This window comes from Chiloscyllium punctatum, chromosome 3 (assembly GCF_047496795.1).
Source record: "Chiloscyllium punctatum isolate Juve2018m chromosome 3, sChiPun1.3, whole genome shotgun sequence".
Lineage (NCBI taxonomy): Eukaryota > Metazoa > Chordata > Chondrichthyes > Orectolobiformes > Hemiscylliidae > Chiloscyllium > Chiloscyllium punctatum.
This window is the reverse complement of record NC_092741.1, coordinates 32,017,755-32,036,931: the sequence shown is the minus strand read 5'-3', so window position 1 is coordinate 32,036,931 and position 19,177 is coordinate 32,017,755. Positions and strand designations below refer to the sequence as shown.

At 44.4% G+C, this 19,177-nt stretch overlaps 1 protein-coding gene across 1 annotated transcript in view; it reads right to left on the bottom strand.

Annotated features, from left to right (window-relative positions):
• slc4a1ap (solute carrier family 4 member 1 adaptor protein) overlaps window positions 1-19,177 on the bottom strand; it is a 137,963-nt gene that overhangs the window by 102,076 nt on the left and 16,710 nt on the right. Inside the window, exon 2 of the mRNA XM_072551149.1 lies at window positions 4,546-5,225. Coding sequence (XP_072407250.1) covers window positions 4,546-5,225 — 680 coding nt within the window. The remainder of the gene's footprint in view (window positions 1-4,545; window positions 5,226-19,177) is intronic.

Below are 19,177 nucleotides of genomic sequence, written 5' to 3'. Positions count from 1 at the left end.
CCGGAACAGGGTGCCCATGGTGGGGCATATAGCAGGACCAGGGTGCCCATGGCAGCGGCATATAGCCGGAACAGGGTGCCCATGGTGGGGCATACAGCAGGAACAGGGTGCCCGTGGCGGTTGCATATAGCAGGAACAGGGTGCCTGTGGCACTGGCATATAGCAGGACCAGGGTGCCCATGGCAGTGGCATATAGCAGGACTAGGGTGCCCGTGGCAGCAGCATATAGCCGGAACAGGGTGCCCATGGTGGCAGCATAAAGCAGTAACAGGGTACCTGTGGCGGTGGCATATAGCAGGAACAGGGTGCCCGTGGTGGTGCATATAGCAGGAACAGGGTGCCGGCGGCACACAGCCGGAACAGGGTGCCTGTGGCGGCAGTATATAGCAGGAACAGGGTGCCCGTGGTGGTGCATATAGCAGGAACAAGGTGCCCGTGGTGGTGTATATAGCAGGAACAGGGTGCCCGTGGTGGTGTATATAGCAGGAACAGGGTGCCTGTGGCGGCGGCATATAGCAGGAACAGGGCGCCCGTGGTGGTGTATATAGCAGGAACAGGGTGCCCGTGGTGGTGTATATAGCAGGAACAGGGTGCCTGTGGCGGCGGCATATAGCAGGAACAGGGCGCCCGTGGCAACTTTGTTCCTGCTCCCGCTGCCAGCCCAGGCTGCTGGCTCTCGCTGATGCTGTTATTTAAATTTAATAAAATTTTTCCAGGGCTCTGGGATCTTGTTCGGATAATCTGAAATTCAGATAACCGAGGTTGTACTGTAAATCAATGAGTAGGGCCTGAAAGATGGTAATTCCTCAATGACCCCTGGGGCCAGTGTGCACAGAAACAAGAGGTTTGTGCAAATGAATGTGTGAATGAAGATATGGCCCTGGAAGGAGGGCTTTTGAATTCTGAAACAGCTGGATCAGGTCTGCAGAACAGCTTAATTGGACAAGTTTAAGGGAAAATCAACTGGGCAAAATTGAGGACTGCAAATGCTGGAAACCAGAGTTTAGATCAGAGTGGTGCTGGAAAAGCACAGCAGGTCAGGCAGCATCCGAGGAGCAGGAAAATCGACGTTTCGGGCAGAAGCCCTTCATCAGGAGTTAAAGGAGAGTTAAAGTTAAAGGAGTAGTTTCACTGCAGCTGGAGGTGGAGGATATAAAGAAGCTTGAAAGAGGGAATGGGGAGCCAGGTGTAGATTGAGAAAACAGAAAAACAGTGAAATTTCGAGGCTTAATACACTTGAACAAAAGGCAACATAACAGAAGATAGAAAATAGACAAAAGAGTTGCCAGTGATTAATGATGTTTGCTCCAAGGAAAATAGTCTAATAAATAAAGGAAATGAGCTGAACACAGAGACCCACTTGGAAGTATGATATTGTAGCTATTTCTGGGAACGTGGTTTAAAGAATGGTGCTAATTGCAACCCCACATCATTCGTTACAGGGTTTCTGCACATGAGAGGAAGGGGGATTTAAAAAGTCACGTCATTTAAAGAAACAAAAATCACAGCTGTGAGAAAGGTTGGAATGCTCAAAGGCAGAACACCTCATTGCAAAAAGTCCTTGGGCATGCACTTTAAATGCTGTAACCACAGGACCAAGAGCTGCAATGTACATATAGGCTGGATAGCTCCTTTTAGGACTGAACTGCTTTTTTTATTATATAACTCTAAATTTCAATAATTCCATAAAACCACATGATAGTGGAAGTGGAAGTGATGCAAGGGAGAAAACAAATTAAAGTGGTATCTGTAGAAACCTTGGCTTTTGGTTGCACTGTTTGAAACAGAAAAAATCTCTGGTAGGCAATTCAGTGACAGCTGCTAGACAGGGTGTATTGCTCACAAGTAGAAACAAACAGGATTTAGCTGCTTGCGCTGATCTTCACTTCAACTTTCATGTTGGTTCAAGAGGATGACCACTTTACCAAGGGTGAGCATTTACCATTTGTACTGTGTCCAATCAATCCTTGAAAAACAATTCTGATTAGATTCTGTCATTCCAAATCTCAAGTCATTTGTGGACAGAGCATTTTTTTTCAATGTAACAACAGACTGAATTATACTGGCTTAAATTCAGGTTTGTTTTAATATATTGTCAGGGGACAATGCTGGAGTTTAGTGGTCTCTCAGAAACTAATCAGGATGCTTTCTGTCCATCCTTTCCAGTATTAAGCAGTACTGCAGCAATTCTTCTAACTGTGAAGAGCAACTCAATAGAATTCTATTATTTGAAAAGAAAGGGCAATATGGTTTTGCTAAGCTGTAATAAAATTTGCAATTGTATAGAACAATTAACATAATGAAGTGTATCAAAGTAGTTCATAGGATCACTGTCAATCAGTTTAGTGACCGGAACAGGGCTTTTCCAGCATCTCAAAGAAAAATGGGGTTGTTAGGAAATGAGCCATTCTTTCACTGGCTGAGTTAATGTTCCAAGACTTATTTTCTAATTCACTTCAATTGACGGTTTTACACAGAACACACAGCTGCTATACATAGAATCCCTACAGTGTGCAAACAGACCATTCAGCCCAACATGTCTATAGCAACTCTCTGAAGAGCATCCCACCTACACTCACCCCACTACCCTGTCACTGTAACCCTGTATTACCCATGGTTAATCCACCTAGCCTACACATCCTTGGACACTATGGTCAACTCAGCATTGCCAATCCATCTAACCTGTACATCTTTGGACTGTAGGAGGAAACCCAAGCAGACATGGGGAGAATGTGCAAACTCCACACAGCCAGTTGCCCAAGGCTGGAATTGTACTTGGGCCCCTGGCACTGAGAGACCACTGTGCTAACCACTGAGTTATTGTGTCAGCCCTATTTTGATTAAAAAGGCCTATGGCCATCAGTAGTTAAAATTACATTCTGCTGCAGTTAACTGGTTCAACTTAAAGTCTAGCATCAGCAACACAACAGTCCTTGGACAGACTTCAAATGGCCCCTTGTTACTGCTGTTCAGGAGATCAATACTGTTTGCAACATGGGCTCGCAGCTGAGAATATGCATTATAAGCAGCCTGAATGAGAATAAACATACACCAACTTGCTATTCCAACCTGGCATCTGTCAGTGTTGTGGGCAGGAACTGCTTTGTGTGAATATCCAGTTTTGAACTGACTTAACATATTACCAAAGGAGAAGGAGAATCGACGTTTCGGGCATAAGCCCTTCTTCAGGAATGAGGAGAGTGTGCCAAGCAGGCTAAGATAAAAGGTAGGGAGGAGGGACTTGGGGAGGGGCGTTGGGAATGCGATAGGTGGAAGGAGGTTACGGTCGGAGAGGGGGTGGGGGCGGAGAGGTCGGGAAGAAGATTGCAGGTCAAGAAGGCGGTGCGGAGTCCGAAGGCTGGGACTGAGAAAAAGTGGGGGGAGGGGAAATGAGGAAGCTGGAGAAATCCGCATTCATCCCCTGTGGCCGGAGGATTCCTAGGTGGAAGATGAGTCGCTCTTCCTCCAGGCATCGTGTTGCCATGGTCTGGCAATGGAGGAGGCCAAGGACCTGCATGTCCTTGGTGGAGTGGGCGGGGGAGTTAAAGTGTTCAGCCACGGGCTCCCAAGCACTGAGGATGTCACCTAGACAGGGACAAAACGTCTGCAACACAAATTCCCAGCTTGGCGAACGGAAACACAACAATGAGCTACAAATCTTCTCACAAACTTTGAATACCACACACTCTTCTGAAGCATTATTAAGCTTAATCTAACAGGAAGAGTCTGCCCTTCTAATCTTGGTTTGTTCTTGGATTGCACTTGGAACTTGAGAACAAGACTGAATTGCAAATGGTTGTCAGTATGCCACCTGTGATGATGCTGCTCCTTTAACAAGGTTACGCGGTCCTTGGTTTTTTTTTCAGAGAGGTTGTAAAAGCAGCGATTCTGAAAAGTCTGGCTTTGGATGGGTTTTAGGGCCAGTTTGATTATAACTAACAGATTATAGCTCCCTCAGGCAAAAGGCTTACGAGTTTTTTTTAAAAAGTGTACAATGAAAGGGAAATGGCCAGTTCTCTCAGCTCAGTTTTTCTCTGGTTTTGGCAGTCTGGCTAATTACTGAAAGCGGTTGGGTCGCTTTGAGGCTGTTGATCCAAGAAACAGCTACATGGAAGAGGGTGTTCCATGCTGCCACCTCTCTCTCCCCTATAAGACCCTGTGTTCGCTTTTACCATTTTGTGCCAAGGGGTGTTTATTGGGATTGTTGCAAGTATTTGGAACAGCATAATTAAGTTGGGATGATCTGTTGGGTTTTCTGTTCTGTATTCTGTTCTTGTTTGTTTATGCTTCATTCGGTAATCTTGTATATAAATCCTGTTTTGTTTAAAACTAAGTGGTTTGACCAGCTGCATCCTTCCTGCTTAAAACAACCTGCAAAGTTAGGGTCTGTGTTCTTGAAATGTTTTGAGGGTATCTGGCCTGGTCCATAACACACCATTAGGTGTTTTTAAACATTTCAGGACTTTGAATTTAGTATAAAAATAATACACATGCACCATTATACTGCCAACATGCGCTTTCCTTTGAAGTTGACTCCATTCTCACCTGCAACACAAGGAGTCTTGTGCTCCCTCCAAATTTAATAACATGGCCAACTTTAAGTCTTTGGTAGCAGTTCGGTTTGACTTTCTGTTTGTTTACCACTGTCCCGTGAGTGCTGTTCAAGTCATAAACGTAAAATCCAGTTCCACTCTCGCCATCAGCAACTCGTCTGTGTTGCACTATGGCATGGTACCGAGAAATGGAAGGATGCTCAAGAGAGATGTCACAGGTTGGAAGCCTCCCAACAACATAAAAGCTCTTTGAATTCAGACTTATGTCCGAGATTATGCTGCCATTCTTGAGGATCTCAAAGCTGTAGGGGGCTTCTGCTAACCCTCCCCATGGTGGCTCCACATATGGGAGTGGAGGGCATGGCTTGTATTTATCTGAAGGTAACCTGATGGCTGCTGACTTGGGCTTCTTTGGCAATGATATAAGATTGGGACGAGGTTTCTCAATAGGCCGCTGATCTGGTGCGGGTCTTTCTTGGAGCTCAGGTCGAGTTTCTTCATCATGACCTGCAGAGCATTCCACAGCTGGTGCAGCTTTCACCCCGGACTCCCCGACATCAATACTTTCAGTTGATTCTGGGCCTGTATGCGGAAGGCTCGAATGGACAGTTTTCTTCTGCGGCGGAGCCAAAGGGAGTGAAGGTTTCTTAAAACCATCGCCATTTGATGCACCTGCCACAAAAAGAACTGTGTTACAAAGCATCACATGGTCCTACAACTCATGCATCTGTTGTGGGAGAACAGAACATTACCATCTGAAGCACAGGGAAGATCAGGACTACAGTTAAAATTTAAGGTCGAAGCATTATTTGAGATTATACAAGCAAAGAGCTAGCGGCCTCCTTCTTTGCTGCATACTCTTGTTCTACATTTATATGAGTCATTGTTGGTAAAAGTTGTTAAGAACAGGAGCTAAACACAGCACTTACAAGAGAACAACAGTAATAATAAAAACATTTGTATCAAATGACTGATATGTTTTGTAGCTAAGATTAACGTTTGCTGCCTTAATATAGCATTTGCAACAAAGTATTGTTCTTAAGTTGCACTCAAATTGCAGCTCTCCAAATACAATGATGAGGTTCTCAATGAGTTTATGTCAAAAGCAGCTAAATTACACACACCAGGAAGGGCCTTGTGGAGCTGTTAAGACTGTTAATATGCCACTGTTCTGCTATGAGAGTAGAAGTCGAGGGCTCTGGCTCGTATGACTACTATTAGTGACTCCCTGAAGGTGTGGGCACATGATTCCCAAAGCCTACAGAGAATGGGTCTCAATGTAATTGCACAGGCTTGCTCCACAGCTCCCCAGTATCACAGATACCAGTCTTCGGCCAATTTTGATTCACATGATATTCACACTCCACAAAGGACAGTTGGAACTGCAGCCAAGGCTTCAACCACTGAATATTCTCGCAATAGTACTGGAGACTTGTGCTCCAGTACTTGCCACCTTCCTAGACATACTGTTCCAGTATAGTTACAATACTGGCATCAGCTTGACAATGTTGAAAATTGCCCAGTATGTCCAATAAACAAAAACAGAGGACAAATGCAACTCAGCCAATCACCGTCCCACCAACCTATACTCAATAATCAGCAAATGATGAAAGTCATCTTTAACAGTGCTATCAAGCTACTCACCGACAATGCCATCCCCCATTACCATAAATTTTGCAGATGAATATTTGGAGACATCACACACAGTCAGCACATAAAAGGCAATGGGCTAGCTTCAATCTGGGAGAACCACCTTCATGATCATGGCCTCTCCCTTACCAGCTCAGTATAACCCCACAGTTCTCTGTGGCAAGGAATTCTGAACACTCTCAATCCTTGGAACAAATTCCTCATTTCAGTCTTATAACGGTGCTTCTTTATTCTGAGACTATACCTTCTGGTACCAGATTCTCATGACAGGAACATCCTCTTAGCATTTAGAGTTGAAATACTACAGCGAGTAACTCACCTCCTGGCTTTCGAAAACCTGCCCACCATCTCCAAAGTACAAGCCAGGGATCTGATGGAATACTTTCAAATCGCCTGGATGAGTGAAGCTCCAACAAGGGCCAAGAAGCTTGACATGGGTGTCATGCTGGCTCAGTGGTTAGCACTGCTGCCTCACAGTGCCAGGGAGCTAGGTTCGATTCCAGCCTCAGGCGACTGTCTATGCAGAGTTTGCACATTTTCCCCATGTCTTTGTGGGTTTTCTCCGTGTGCCCTGGTTTCCTCCCACAATCCAAAGATGTGCAGGTTAGGTGGACTGGCCATGCTCAATTGCCCAACGTGTTCAGGGATGTGTAGGTTAGCTGCATTAGTTAGGGGTAAATATAGGATAATAGGGTAGGGGACTGGGTCTGGCTGGATTACTCTTTGGAGGGTTGGTGAGGATTTGTTGGGCTGAAGGGCCTGTTTCCACATTGTAGGGATTCTATGAAATTCTATGACATCGCCCAGGGCAATGCAACCCATTTGATTGCCACCATATTCACAGAATCCACCACCTCCACTTCTGACACTCAGTAGCAGCAGTATGTACCAACTACAAGATACCCTACAGAAATTCACCAAAGGTCTTTTAAAACCCATGAGCCCTGCCATCTAGTGCAACAGATACATGGGAACACCACCACTTACATTTACCCCCTCCAGGCCACTCACCATTCTGACTTTGAAATACATTGCCGTTTTTTTCAGTTCACTGGGTCAAAATCCTGGAATTTCCCCCCTAATGGCAGTGTGAGTTCTGCATACAGCACAAGGACTGCAGTGGTTCAAGAAGGCAGCCTGTCACCTTCGAGGGCACATCAGGACTTTCAACAAATGCTGGCCCAACTCTCAACGTCCATGTCCTACAAGTGAATAAAAAATGTTTCCTGCCTGTATGGGGGCCACATAAACTGTATGTTCTGAGCATAATGGCAAGAGTTCCATATTTATTAATTTATTAGTACAGCTTATTGTTGTGCATTCAAAAATATTGAAACTTTGATACACTGTATTCCTTCACCTAACATTGCCTGGGTGCAAACATCTCGGACTTGCACTACAAACCAATCCGTTTGTCCCTTTTTGAAATAAATACAGGATGGGCTGGAGAAACTCAGCAGGTGTGGTAGTGTTTGTGAAGAGAGAAACAGAGTTAACATTTCAAGTCCAATAACTTTTCTTTGGAACTGAAGGGGGCCTAAAAACGATGATTCTAAGCCAACAAAGGAGGGTGGACTGAGTGAAACAGATGGTGAAGGTGTGCAGTGTGTGCTAATGGTAAAAAAAAGGTGATCTAGCTGAAAAATTCCATTTGTTTTAAAATTGTGATGGAAAAGGATAGACCAAATCTAAAAGTTGAAGTTCTAAATTGGAGAAAAGCCAATATTTACGGCATTAGGAAAGAACTTTCAAAAACTGATTGGAGGCAGATGTTCGCAGGTAAAGAGACTGCTGGAAAATGAGAAGCCTTCAGAAATGAGATATCAAGAATCCAGAGAAAGTATATTCCTGTCATGGTGAAAAGGAAGGCTGCTAGGTAAAGGGAATGCTGGATGACTAAACAAATTGAGGGTTTGGTTAAGAAAAAGAAGGAAGCATATATCAGGTATAGACAGGATAGATCGAGTGAATCCTTAGAAGAGTATAAAGGAAGTAGGAGTATACTTAAGAGGGAAATCAGGAGGGCAGAAAGGGGACATGAGATAGTGTTGGCAAACAGAATTAAAGAGAATCCAAAGGGTTTTTACAAAAATATTTAAGGACAAAAGGGTAACTCGGGAGAGAATAGGGTCCCTCAAAGATCAGCAAGGCGGCCTTTGTGTGGAGCCACAGAAAATGGGCTATACTAAATGAATATTTTGCATCAGTATTTACTGTGGAAAAGGATATGGAAGATATAGACTGTAAGGAAATAGGTGGTAACATCTTGCAAAATGTCCAGATTATAGAGGAGGAAGTGCTAGATGTCTTGAAACTGTTAAAGGTGGATAAATCCCCAGGACCTGATCAGGTGTACCCGAGAACTCTGTGGGAAACAACAGAAGTGTTGCTGCGCCTCTTGCTGAGAGATTTGTATCATCGATAGCCACAGATGATGTGCCGGAAGACTGGAGGATGGCAAATGTGGTGCCACTGTTTAAGAAGGACAGTAAAGACAAGCCAGGGAACTATAAACCGGTGAGCCTGACCTCAGTGGTGGGCAAGTTGTTGGAGGGAATCCTGAGGGACAGGATGTACATGTATTTGGAAAGGTAAGGACTGATTAGGGAGTCAACATGGCTTTGTGTGCGGGAAATCATATCTCACAAACTTGATTGAGTTTTTTGAAGAAGCAACAATGAAGATTGATGAGGGCAGAGCAGTAGCTGCTTTCCTTTATTGGTCAGAGTATTGAGTACAGGAGTTGGGAGGTCATGTTGCGGCTGTACAGGACATTGGTTAGGCCACTGTTGGAATATTGCGTGCAATTCTGGTCTCCTTCCTATCAGAGAGATGTTGTGAAACTTGAAAGGGTTCAGAAAAGGTTTACAAGGACATTGCCAGGGTGTGAAGGATTTGAGCTGTAGGGAGAGGCTGAACAGGCTGGGAATGTTTTCCCTGGAGCCTTGGAGGCTGAGGGGTGACCTTATAGAGGTTTACAAAATTATGAGGGGCATGGATCGGATAAATAGACAAAGTTTTTTTCCCTGGGATCGGGGAGTCCAGAACTAGATGGCATAGGTTTAGGGTGAGAGTGGAAAGATATAAAAGAGACCTAAGGGGTAACATTTTCAAGCTGAGGGTGGCGCGTGCATGGAATGAGCTGCCAGGGGATGTGGTGGATGCTGGTACAATTGCAACATTTAAGAGGCATTTGGATGGGTATATGAATAGGAAGAGTTTGGAGGGATATGGGCCGGGTGCTGGCAGCCGGGACTAGATTGGGTTGGGATATCTGGTCGGCATGGACCGAAGGATCTGTTTCTGTGCTGTACATCTCTATGACTCTAAAAGAATTGGGGCAAACAAGCCATAAACGTTTGTATACAAAAGGACAATTTCAAAATTAGCATAGAATACAAAACTTTAAAGCATTGTCAACAGTAGGGAGAATGGCATAGAACTCTGAAAAGGCAGTCGAGACAGAAAAACAATCAGATGAAATTCAACACAGAAAAATGTGAAGTGATTCACTTTGGTCAGAGGAATGCAGAGAGACAAGGTAAACAAAAGGGCACAATTTAAAAGGGGATGGAGAAGCGAAAAGATCTAGCTGTAAATATGCATAAATTATTGGAGGCAGCAGGATAAATTGAGAGGGCAGTTGTAACACATACAGTATCTTAAGCTTTACTAATAGAGGCACAGTATACATCTGCAATGAGGTTATAATGGGGAGGTGGTGACCTAGTGATATTATCACTAAACTATCAATCTAGAAATACAGGTAATGTTCCATAGACCCTGTCTGAACCTCACCAGGGCAGATGATGAAATTTGAATTCAATAATAGAAAAAATTCAGGAATTAAGAATCTAATTAAACCATTGTTGATTGCCAAGGGAAAAAAAAACTCATGCCCTTTAGGGAAGGAAATCTGCCACCCTTGCCTGGTTTGACCTACATGTGACTCCAGAGCCAAAACAATGTATATGACTCTCAATTGCACTCCAAAATGGGCAAGTCTTTTAACTCTTCTTGATTGCTATAAAGCCTCAGTAATCAAACATTCAGATAAATGCAAGGTGCTGCATTTTGGGAAAGCAAATCTTAGCAGGACTTATACACTTAACGGTAAGGTCCTAGGGAGTGATGTTGAACAAATAGACCTTGGAGTGCAGGTTCGTAGCTCCTTGAAAGTGAAGTCACAGGTAGATAGGATAGTGAAGGCGGCATTTGGTATGCTTTCCTTTATTGGTCAGAGTATCAAGTTCAGGAATTGGCAGATCATGTTGTGGCTGTACAGAACAGTGGTTAGGCCACTGTTGGAATATTACGTGCAATTCTGGTCTCCTTCCTATCGGAAAGATGTTGTGAAACTTGAAAGGGTTCAGAAAAGATTTTCAAGGATATTGCCAGGGTTGGAGGACTTGAGCTATAGGGAGAGGCTGAACAGGCTGGGGCTGTTTTCCCTGGAGCATCGGAGGCTGAGGGGTGACCTTATAGAGGTTTACAAAATTATGAGGGGCATGGATAGGGTAATAGGCAAAGTCTTTTCCCTGGGGTTGGGGAGTCCAAAACTAGAGGGTATAGGTTTAGGGGGAGAGGGGAAAGATATAAAAGAGACCTAAGGGGCAACCTTTTCATGCAGAGGGTGGTACGCGTATGGAATGAGCTGCCAGAGGATGTGGTGGACGCTGGTACAATTACAACATTTAAGAAGCATTTGGATGGGTATATGAATAGGAAGGGTTCGGAGGGATATGGGCTAGGTGCTAACAGGTTGGGTTGGGATATCTGGTTGGCATGGATGGGTTGGACTGAAGGGTCTGTTTTCATGTTGTACATCTCTATGACTCTATATGGCATCAACCTAAGCACTGGAATTGACAGTGGCCTAAAAAGCTCTATTGCTGCTGCAAAATCCTCTTCACTAATACCTGTGAGCTAGAGAGCTGCCTCAGACTAGTTAAGCAGCAGTCTGACACAGTCATACTCAGAGAATCAAGACGCCCAGACAATGTCCCAGATGTCAGCTGGAATGAATCATCTAAAAAGTTGGTTTGCAGGTGCAGCAGGTAATTACAAAGAACAAAGAAAAATTACAGCCCAGGAAGAGGCCCTTCGGCCCTCCAATTCTGAGCCGATCCAAATGTACTGTCTAAACCGGTCGGTCAATTCCTAAGCATTTGTATCTCTCTGCTCCCCACGTATTCATGCAGCTGTCCAGACGCATCTTAAATGAATCTACCATGCCTGCCTCTACCACCTCTGCTGGCAACGCATTCCAAATGCCCACCACCCTCTGAAGTACTTGTCGCGTGTATCCCCCTTAAACTTTCCACCTCTCACCTTGAAAGCATGACCTCTTGTTATTGAATCCTTCACCCTGGGAAAAAGCTTGTCTCTATCCACCCTGTCTAAACCCTTCATAATTTTGTAAACCTCAATCAGGTCCCCCCTCAATCTCCTTTTTTCTAGTGAAAATAAACCTAACCTACTCAACCTTTCTTCATAGCTAGCACTTTCTATACCAGGCAACATCCTCGTAAACCTTCTCTGCACCGTCTCTAAAGCGTCCACATCCTTTTGCTAATGTGGCGCCCAGAACTGTACACAGTATTCTAAATGCAGCCGAACCAACGTCTTTTACAATTTTAACATGACCTGCCAGCTCTTGTACTCAATACCCCGTCCAATGAAGGCAAGCCTACTATATGCCTTCGTGACCACTCTGTCCGCCTGTGCAGCAACCTTCACGGTACAACGGACCTGCACTCCCAGATTTCTCTACGCATCAACTTTTCCCAAGGCTCTTCCATTCATTGTATAATTCGCTCTAGAGTTAGACATGCCTAAATATATCACCCCACATTTGTCTGGACTAAAAGCCATCTGCCACTTTTCTGCCCAACTCTCCAGTCTATCTCTATCCTCCTGTATTCTCTGACAGTCCCTTATGCTTTCTGCTACTCCACCAATCTTTGTGTCATCTGCAAACTTGCTGATCATACCAACAATGCCCTCTTCCGGATCATTTACGTATATCACAAACAAAGTGGCCCCAACACTGACCCCTGTGGAGCACCATTCTCCATTTCGAAAAACTCCCTTCAACTACTGCTCTGTTTCCTGTTGTTCAACCAGTTCTTTATCCACCTAGATAGAACACCCTGCACACCATGTGACTTCACTTTCTCTATTAGTTTACCATGGGGAAACTTATCAAACCTTACTAAAGTTCATGTATATGATATCAACAGCCCTTCCTTCATCTATCAACTTGGTCACTTCCTCAAGGAACTCTATTAAGTTGGTAAGGCACGATCTCCCCTGCACAAAATCATGTTGCCTATCACTGATAAGCTCATTCTTTTTTAAATATAAATAGATCCTATCTCTCAGTACCCTCTCCAGCAACTTCCCCACTACTGACGTCAGGCTCACTGGTCTGTAGTTACCTGGAATATCCCTACTACCCTTCTTGTACAGGGGGACAACATGAGCAACCCTCCAGTCCTCCAGCACCTCACCTGTATTTAAGGATACCACAAAGATATCTGTCAGGGCCCCAGCTATTTCCTCTCTCGCCTCCCTCAGCAACCTGGGACAGATCCCATCCGGTCCTGGGGATTTGTCCACTTAATAACCTCTAGCATACCCAACACATCTTCCCTACTTATGCCAATGTGATCCAGACTAATCAAACTTCTTATCTCTAATCTCAAGATTCATCATGTTCCTCTCCTCAGTGAACACTGATGCAAAGTAATCGTTCAGAATCTCACCCATTCTTTCAGGTAAGGCACATTAGCTTTCCTTCATTATCCTTTAGTGGACCAATCCTTTCTCTAGTTAAGAACGCAAATGGAATATTGTCCTTCATTGCCAGAGGGATGGAGTTTAAAAATATGGAGGTCATGCTGCAGCTGTATAGATTGCTGGTGAGACTACACCTGGAGCACTGTGTACAGTTTTGGTCTCCTTACTTGAAAAAGGATGTACTAGCACTGGAAGAGGTGCAGAGGACATTCACTAGTTGATTCCGGTGTTGAGAGGGTTGGCTTATGAGCAAAGATTGAGTAGACTGGGACTATAGTCATTGGAATTTAAAAGAATGGTGGGGGAGGGATCTTATAGAAAAATATAAAATTATGAAGGAATAGCTAAGATAGAAGCAGGGAAACGTCTGGTGGATGAAACTCAAACTAACAGGCCTAACCTCAAAATAAGGGGGAGCAAATTTCAGACTGACTTGAGGAATGTCTTCACCCAAAGGGTTGTGAATCTGTGGAATTCCCTGCCCAGTGAAGCAGTTGAGGCCACTTCTTTGAATGCTTTTAAAGCAAAGATAGATAGATTTTTGAACAGTAAAGGAATTAAGGGTTATGCTGACCAGTTAGGTAAGTGGAGGTGAGTCCACGAAAAGATCAGCCATAATCTTATTGAATGGCACAGCAGGCCCAACAAGCCAGACGATTACTGCTGCTCTTATTTCTTATGCTCGTACAATATGGCCTGTCACACCAGCAGGTCAGGCCCAGCACAGTGGCATACAGTTGGGAGACAGCTGTGCTTGGTGTCCTCAACATTGACTCTGTACCCCATTAAGTGTCAGGGTGTCAGTTTAAACATGGGCAAGGAAACCTTCTGCTGATAGCCACATACCTGCCTCCTTTGGCTGATGAATCAATACTCTTTCATGTTGAACAACCCTTGGAGGAAGCATTGATTGTGGCAAGGACACAAAAAGTACTCTGGGTGGGGGATTTCGATGTTCACCACCAACAGTGGCTCGACATCAGTACTACTGATCGAACTGGTTGGTGCTTCGAGGACTTTGCTGCTAGGCTGGGCCTGTAGCAAGTGGTGAGGGAACCAACAAGGAAAACATACTTGACCTCATTGTTACCAATCTGCCAACTGCGGATGGATCGGTCTATGACAGTATTGGTAAGAGTGACCACTGCACAGTCCTTGTGAACATGATTCACACGGAGAATAACCTCCATCGTGTTGTGTGACACTATCATTGTAATGAATTGGACAGACTTTGAACAGATTTGGCAACTTCAGACTAAGCATCCATAAGGCGCTGTGGGCCATCAACAGCAGCAAAATTGTACTCCAGCACAATCTGCAACCTCACGCCCCAGCATATCCTCCTTTGAACCATTGCCAACATGCCAGGGAATCAACCGTGATTCAATGGAGAGTGCAGGAGGGCATGCCAATAGCAGCACCAAGCATACCGGAAAATGAGGGTTCAGCCTGGTGAAGCCACCAAACAGGACTATTGCATACCAAACACCATAAGCAGCAAGTGATAGAGCTAAGTGATTCCATAAGCAACAGATCAGATCAAAGCTCTGCAGTCTGACCATATACAGCCTTTAATGGTGGTGGACAATTTAACAAATATCCCCGTCTTAATGATGAAGAGCCCAACACATCAGTACAAAAGATAAGGCTAAAGCATGAGCAGCAACCTTCAGCCAGAAGTGTCGAGTGAATGATCCATTGTGGCCTCTTCCAATGGTCCCCACCTTTACAGATTGCAGTCATGGGCAAATTTGATTCACTCCACATGATATCATGAAACGATTAGAGCCACTGGAGACTGCAAAGCTATGGATCTTTACCACATTATAGCAATAGCACTGAAGACTTGTGCACCAGAACTTGCTGGTTCCCTAGCCAAGTTGTCACAGTACGATTACAACACTGGCATCTACTCGACAATGTGGAAAATTGTCCAGGAATGTCCTGCACACAAAATGCAGGACAAATCCAACCCAGCCAATTATTGCCCATCAGCCTACTCTTGATCATCAGCAAAATGAGGGGAAGGTGCCATCAACAGTGCTATCAAACAGCACCTGCTCAGCAATAACCTGCTCCGTGATGCCAAGTCTGGGTTCCACCAGGGCCACTCAGCTCCTGACCTCATTATAGTCTTGATTCAAATATGGACAAAAAGAGCTGAACTAAAGAGGGGAGGTGACAGTGACATCCCTTGACATCAAGGATGTATTAAACCAAGTGTGGCATCAAAGAGCCCTAGCAAAACTAGAATCAATGGAGAAAATCTGCTTCCTTGTCCAGCACAGCATGGCCACAAAGAACATAAGGAACCATGTCTGCCTAAGCCACAGCAGAAACTACCCAGAGTGCCTCAGCCTTGACCAAACAGGCTAACTAAGACACTAGGCAGCAAACAGCAGATGACTCAAGCCACTTCCAGACTGGGGAATACACTTCCTGAGACAACCTGACAATAGACTTCCGAGCCCTCAGTAAGCACAACTGCTCCTGAAGCCCTAAGGGTAGCCTCACTCCTCACACACACTGAAACTGCACAAAGGATGCTCAGACTGAAAGACACCAAAGTACCTTACTTGCGGACTAACCACAACGGAAACCCAGTGATGCCAAGATGAGAATCATTAGCACTTACTCTCACAAAGGGTCGGAATCTCCTAACTCAATCATTGACTGATTGCTGCTATCGGATGGCTGATTGCCCTCCCATTGATTATGCTTTACTCTTGATTGTACTATAATTCACACATTACTGTAGACCTATAAAACCCACCTGTGCCCACTGCCTGAGGAAGAGAACCCTTGATTTTCCTGCACAGACTGTCAGTTTTGTGTCAGCCGAGTCAATTTCTCTTCTAGCCATATCGCTTATAATAAACAGCTTGTCAATTTCACTCATTCCGCGCTTGTATAGAAATTGGGTAATTTCTTCAACAAGGAGCAATTACTGGTCAGAGTCAGTCCTGGCACACAGGAAGATGGTTGTGGCTATTGGATATCAGTCACCTTAGTTCCATGACACCTCCTCAGGGTAGCTGCTTCATCAATGACCCTCCCTCCATCATAAGGTCAAAAGTGGGGATGTTCGCTGATGATTGCACAATGTTCAGCGCCATTCGCGACTCTTCAGTTACTGAAGTTGTCCATGTTCAAATGCAACAAGATCTGGAAAACATCCAGGCCTGGGCTGACAAGCAACATAAGCAGCACACAAATGCCAGGCTATGACCATCACCAATAAGAAACATTCTAACCACTTCTCCATGACATCCAAACGTGTTACCACCACTGAATACTCCACTAGCAATACCCATTGACCAGAAACTCAACTAGACTCACCACATAAACAATGGCTGCAGAATAGGTCAGAGGCGAGAAATATTACAGCGAGTAACTGAACTAACTCCTCAAAACCTCCATTATGTACAAGGCGCACATTAGGGGTGTGCAACTCCAATGACACTCAAGAAGCTTGACCCTATCCCAGGCCAAACTAGCCCACTTCATTGGCACCACATCCACAAGCATCCATTCCCTCCACCACCGATGCTCAGTACACATTACTGAGTGCACATCTACAAAATGCACTGCAGAAATTCATGCAAAATCTTTAGACAGCACCGTCTGAACCCAAGACCACTTCCACCTCCAACGACAAGGGCAATATATTGAAACAAGTTCCCCTCTGAGTCACTCATTATCCTGACTTGGAGATATATTGCCGTTCCTTCACTGTTGCTGGGTCAAAATACTGGAATTACCTCTTGAATGGTACTGTGGGTCAACCTACAGCAGTTTAAGGAGGCAATTCACCCCCACCTTCTCAAGGGCAACTAAATATTGCCAAAAACTGCTGGCCATCCAGCAATGCCCAAATCCCATCAATGAATTTTTAAAAAGTAAGCTTGTATAAAGTACAGGCCTGAACTAGAATATTGCCCTCACTTCTGTCACCACATTTGAGAAAAAACATGCAAGTGTTAGAGACAGTACAGAAAAGATTCACAAAACTGGTTCCAGGGATGAGGAATCTTAGTTAGCTAAGTAGATTATATTAAATGGCTCCGATTTCCCTGCAAAAACCAAAAAGAGGTTTGAGACAAGAATTGACAAGTATTTAAAATCATGGTCTAAGGAGAGTGGGAAAAACTGTTCACATTGGTGAAAGAATGAAGCACAAGAGTAGATTTAAGGTCACTTGCATAAAAAGCAATGGAGAGCTGAGAAGCAATGTTTCACGCAGCAAGAATGCATATTCAATCAAGGCACAAAAGAAAGAGCTGGATTCTTCTTCAAAAGTAAAAATGCTCAGGGATGTGGAGAGAGGCAGAGAAGTGAGACTCAAACTGCTCACTTGGAGATCATGGACTGAATTGCCTCCTTCCGAGCTGTTAAAAATTTGTGATCTTTGAAAAAAAGAAGTTTTGTTTTGTATTGATTTCCCAGAAATACCTGCCAATGTGGAAAGGAGAGGCAACCTGCTCCTATAGCTCAATCACTGCCAGTAATTCAGTGGGAAACTTTCTACAAACATAGAAGATAGAAGCAGGAGGCCGCCATTCGGCCCGTCAAGCTTGCTCCACCATTCATCATGATCATGGCTAATCATCCAACTCTATAGCCTAATCCTGCTTTCTCCCTATAACCTTTCATCCTATTCTGCCCAAATGCTACATTTAGCTGCCTCTTGAATACATTCAATGTTTTGGCATCAACTACTTCCTGTGGTAATGAATTCCATTGGCTCCCCACTCTTTGGGTGAAGAAATGTCTCATCTCCATCCGAAATGGTCCACCCCAAATCCTCAGACTCTGACCCCTGGTTCTGGACGCATACACCATTAGGAACACCCTCCCTGCAGCAACCTGGTTTAGTCCTGTTAGAATTTTATATTCATTAGTCCGAACTCCAGCAAAAACAATCCTAACCTAGTCAATCTCTCTTCATACATCAGTTCCGCCATCCCTAGAATCAGCCTGGTTAACCTTCGCTGCACTCCCTCGAGAAGAGCATCCTTCCTTGGAAAGAGAGACCAAAACTGCACAGAATATTCTAGGTGTGGCCTCACCTTAACAAAATTTATATCTCTTCTGAATGCCAATAGCATAAAACAGACGAGCATTCAATTATGACAAAACAGTGTCAGGAATGGGAATGAGTCAAGATTGTGGTGCTGAGAAAGCACAGGTCAGGCAGCATCCGAGGAGCAGGAGAATCCACGTTTCGGGCATAGATTCCTGATGAAGGGCTTAGGCCCGAAATGGCGATTTTCCTGCTCCTTGGATGCTGCCCGATCTGTTGTGCTGTTCCAGCACCACACTCATGACTCTGATCTCCAGCATCTGCAGTCCTGACTTTCTCCCAGGAATGGCAATGCTGGTGTTAGAAGTTGAAATCTGTTGCAGTTATAGAGTCATAAAGTTATAGAAACGTACAGCATGGAAACAGACCTTTCAGTCCACCTTGTCCACGCCGAACATATATCCTAAATTAATCTAATCCCATTTGTCCTGTATTTGGCCCATATCCTTCTAAACCCTTCCTATTCATTCACCAATTCAGATGTCGTTTAAATGTTATTATACAAGTCTCCACCACTTCCTCTGGAGCTCATTCCATACACGCACTACCCTCTGCGTGAAAAAGTTGCCACTTGGGTCCCTTTTAAATCTTTCCCCTCTCACCCTAAACCTATGCCTCTAGTTGTGGACTCCCCACTGTTGGGGAAAAAAAACCTTATCCATGCCCCTCATGATTTTATAAACCTCTAAGTTCACCCTTGGCGTCCGATGCTCTGGAAAAATAGCTTTGGCCTATTCAACCTCTCCCTGTAGCTCAAGCCCTCCAACCCTGGTATTTTCCAAGGATGAGACTGAGGAAGGGACACAATTGTGGCAGAAGATATGGCACTTTGTTCTGTCCTTATCGCACCAGAGTGTTTGAAGGTGAACAACATATCTAAAATGGAAAGTATACTGTTTCTGCATCGTGTTCAAATTCCCTTGGTTGGGATGCACCAAGCTCAAAGAAATGATCAGTCTCATGGCATAGCAGCACGTAATTTAGCTTCCAGATTTGCTGGCAAAATCACAGCTGTAACAGAGCTGTGAATATAAAGAACCATAAAAGTTAACCACTTGAGCTTCACTTGTTATGACCTTAATAAAGTTCT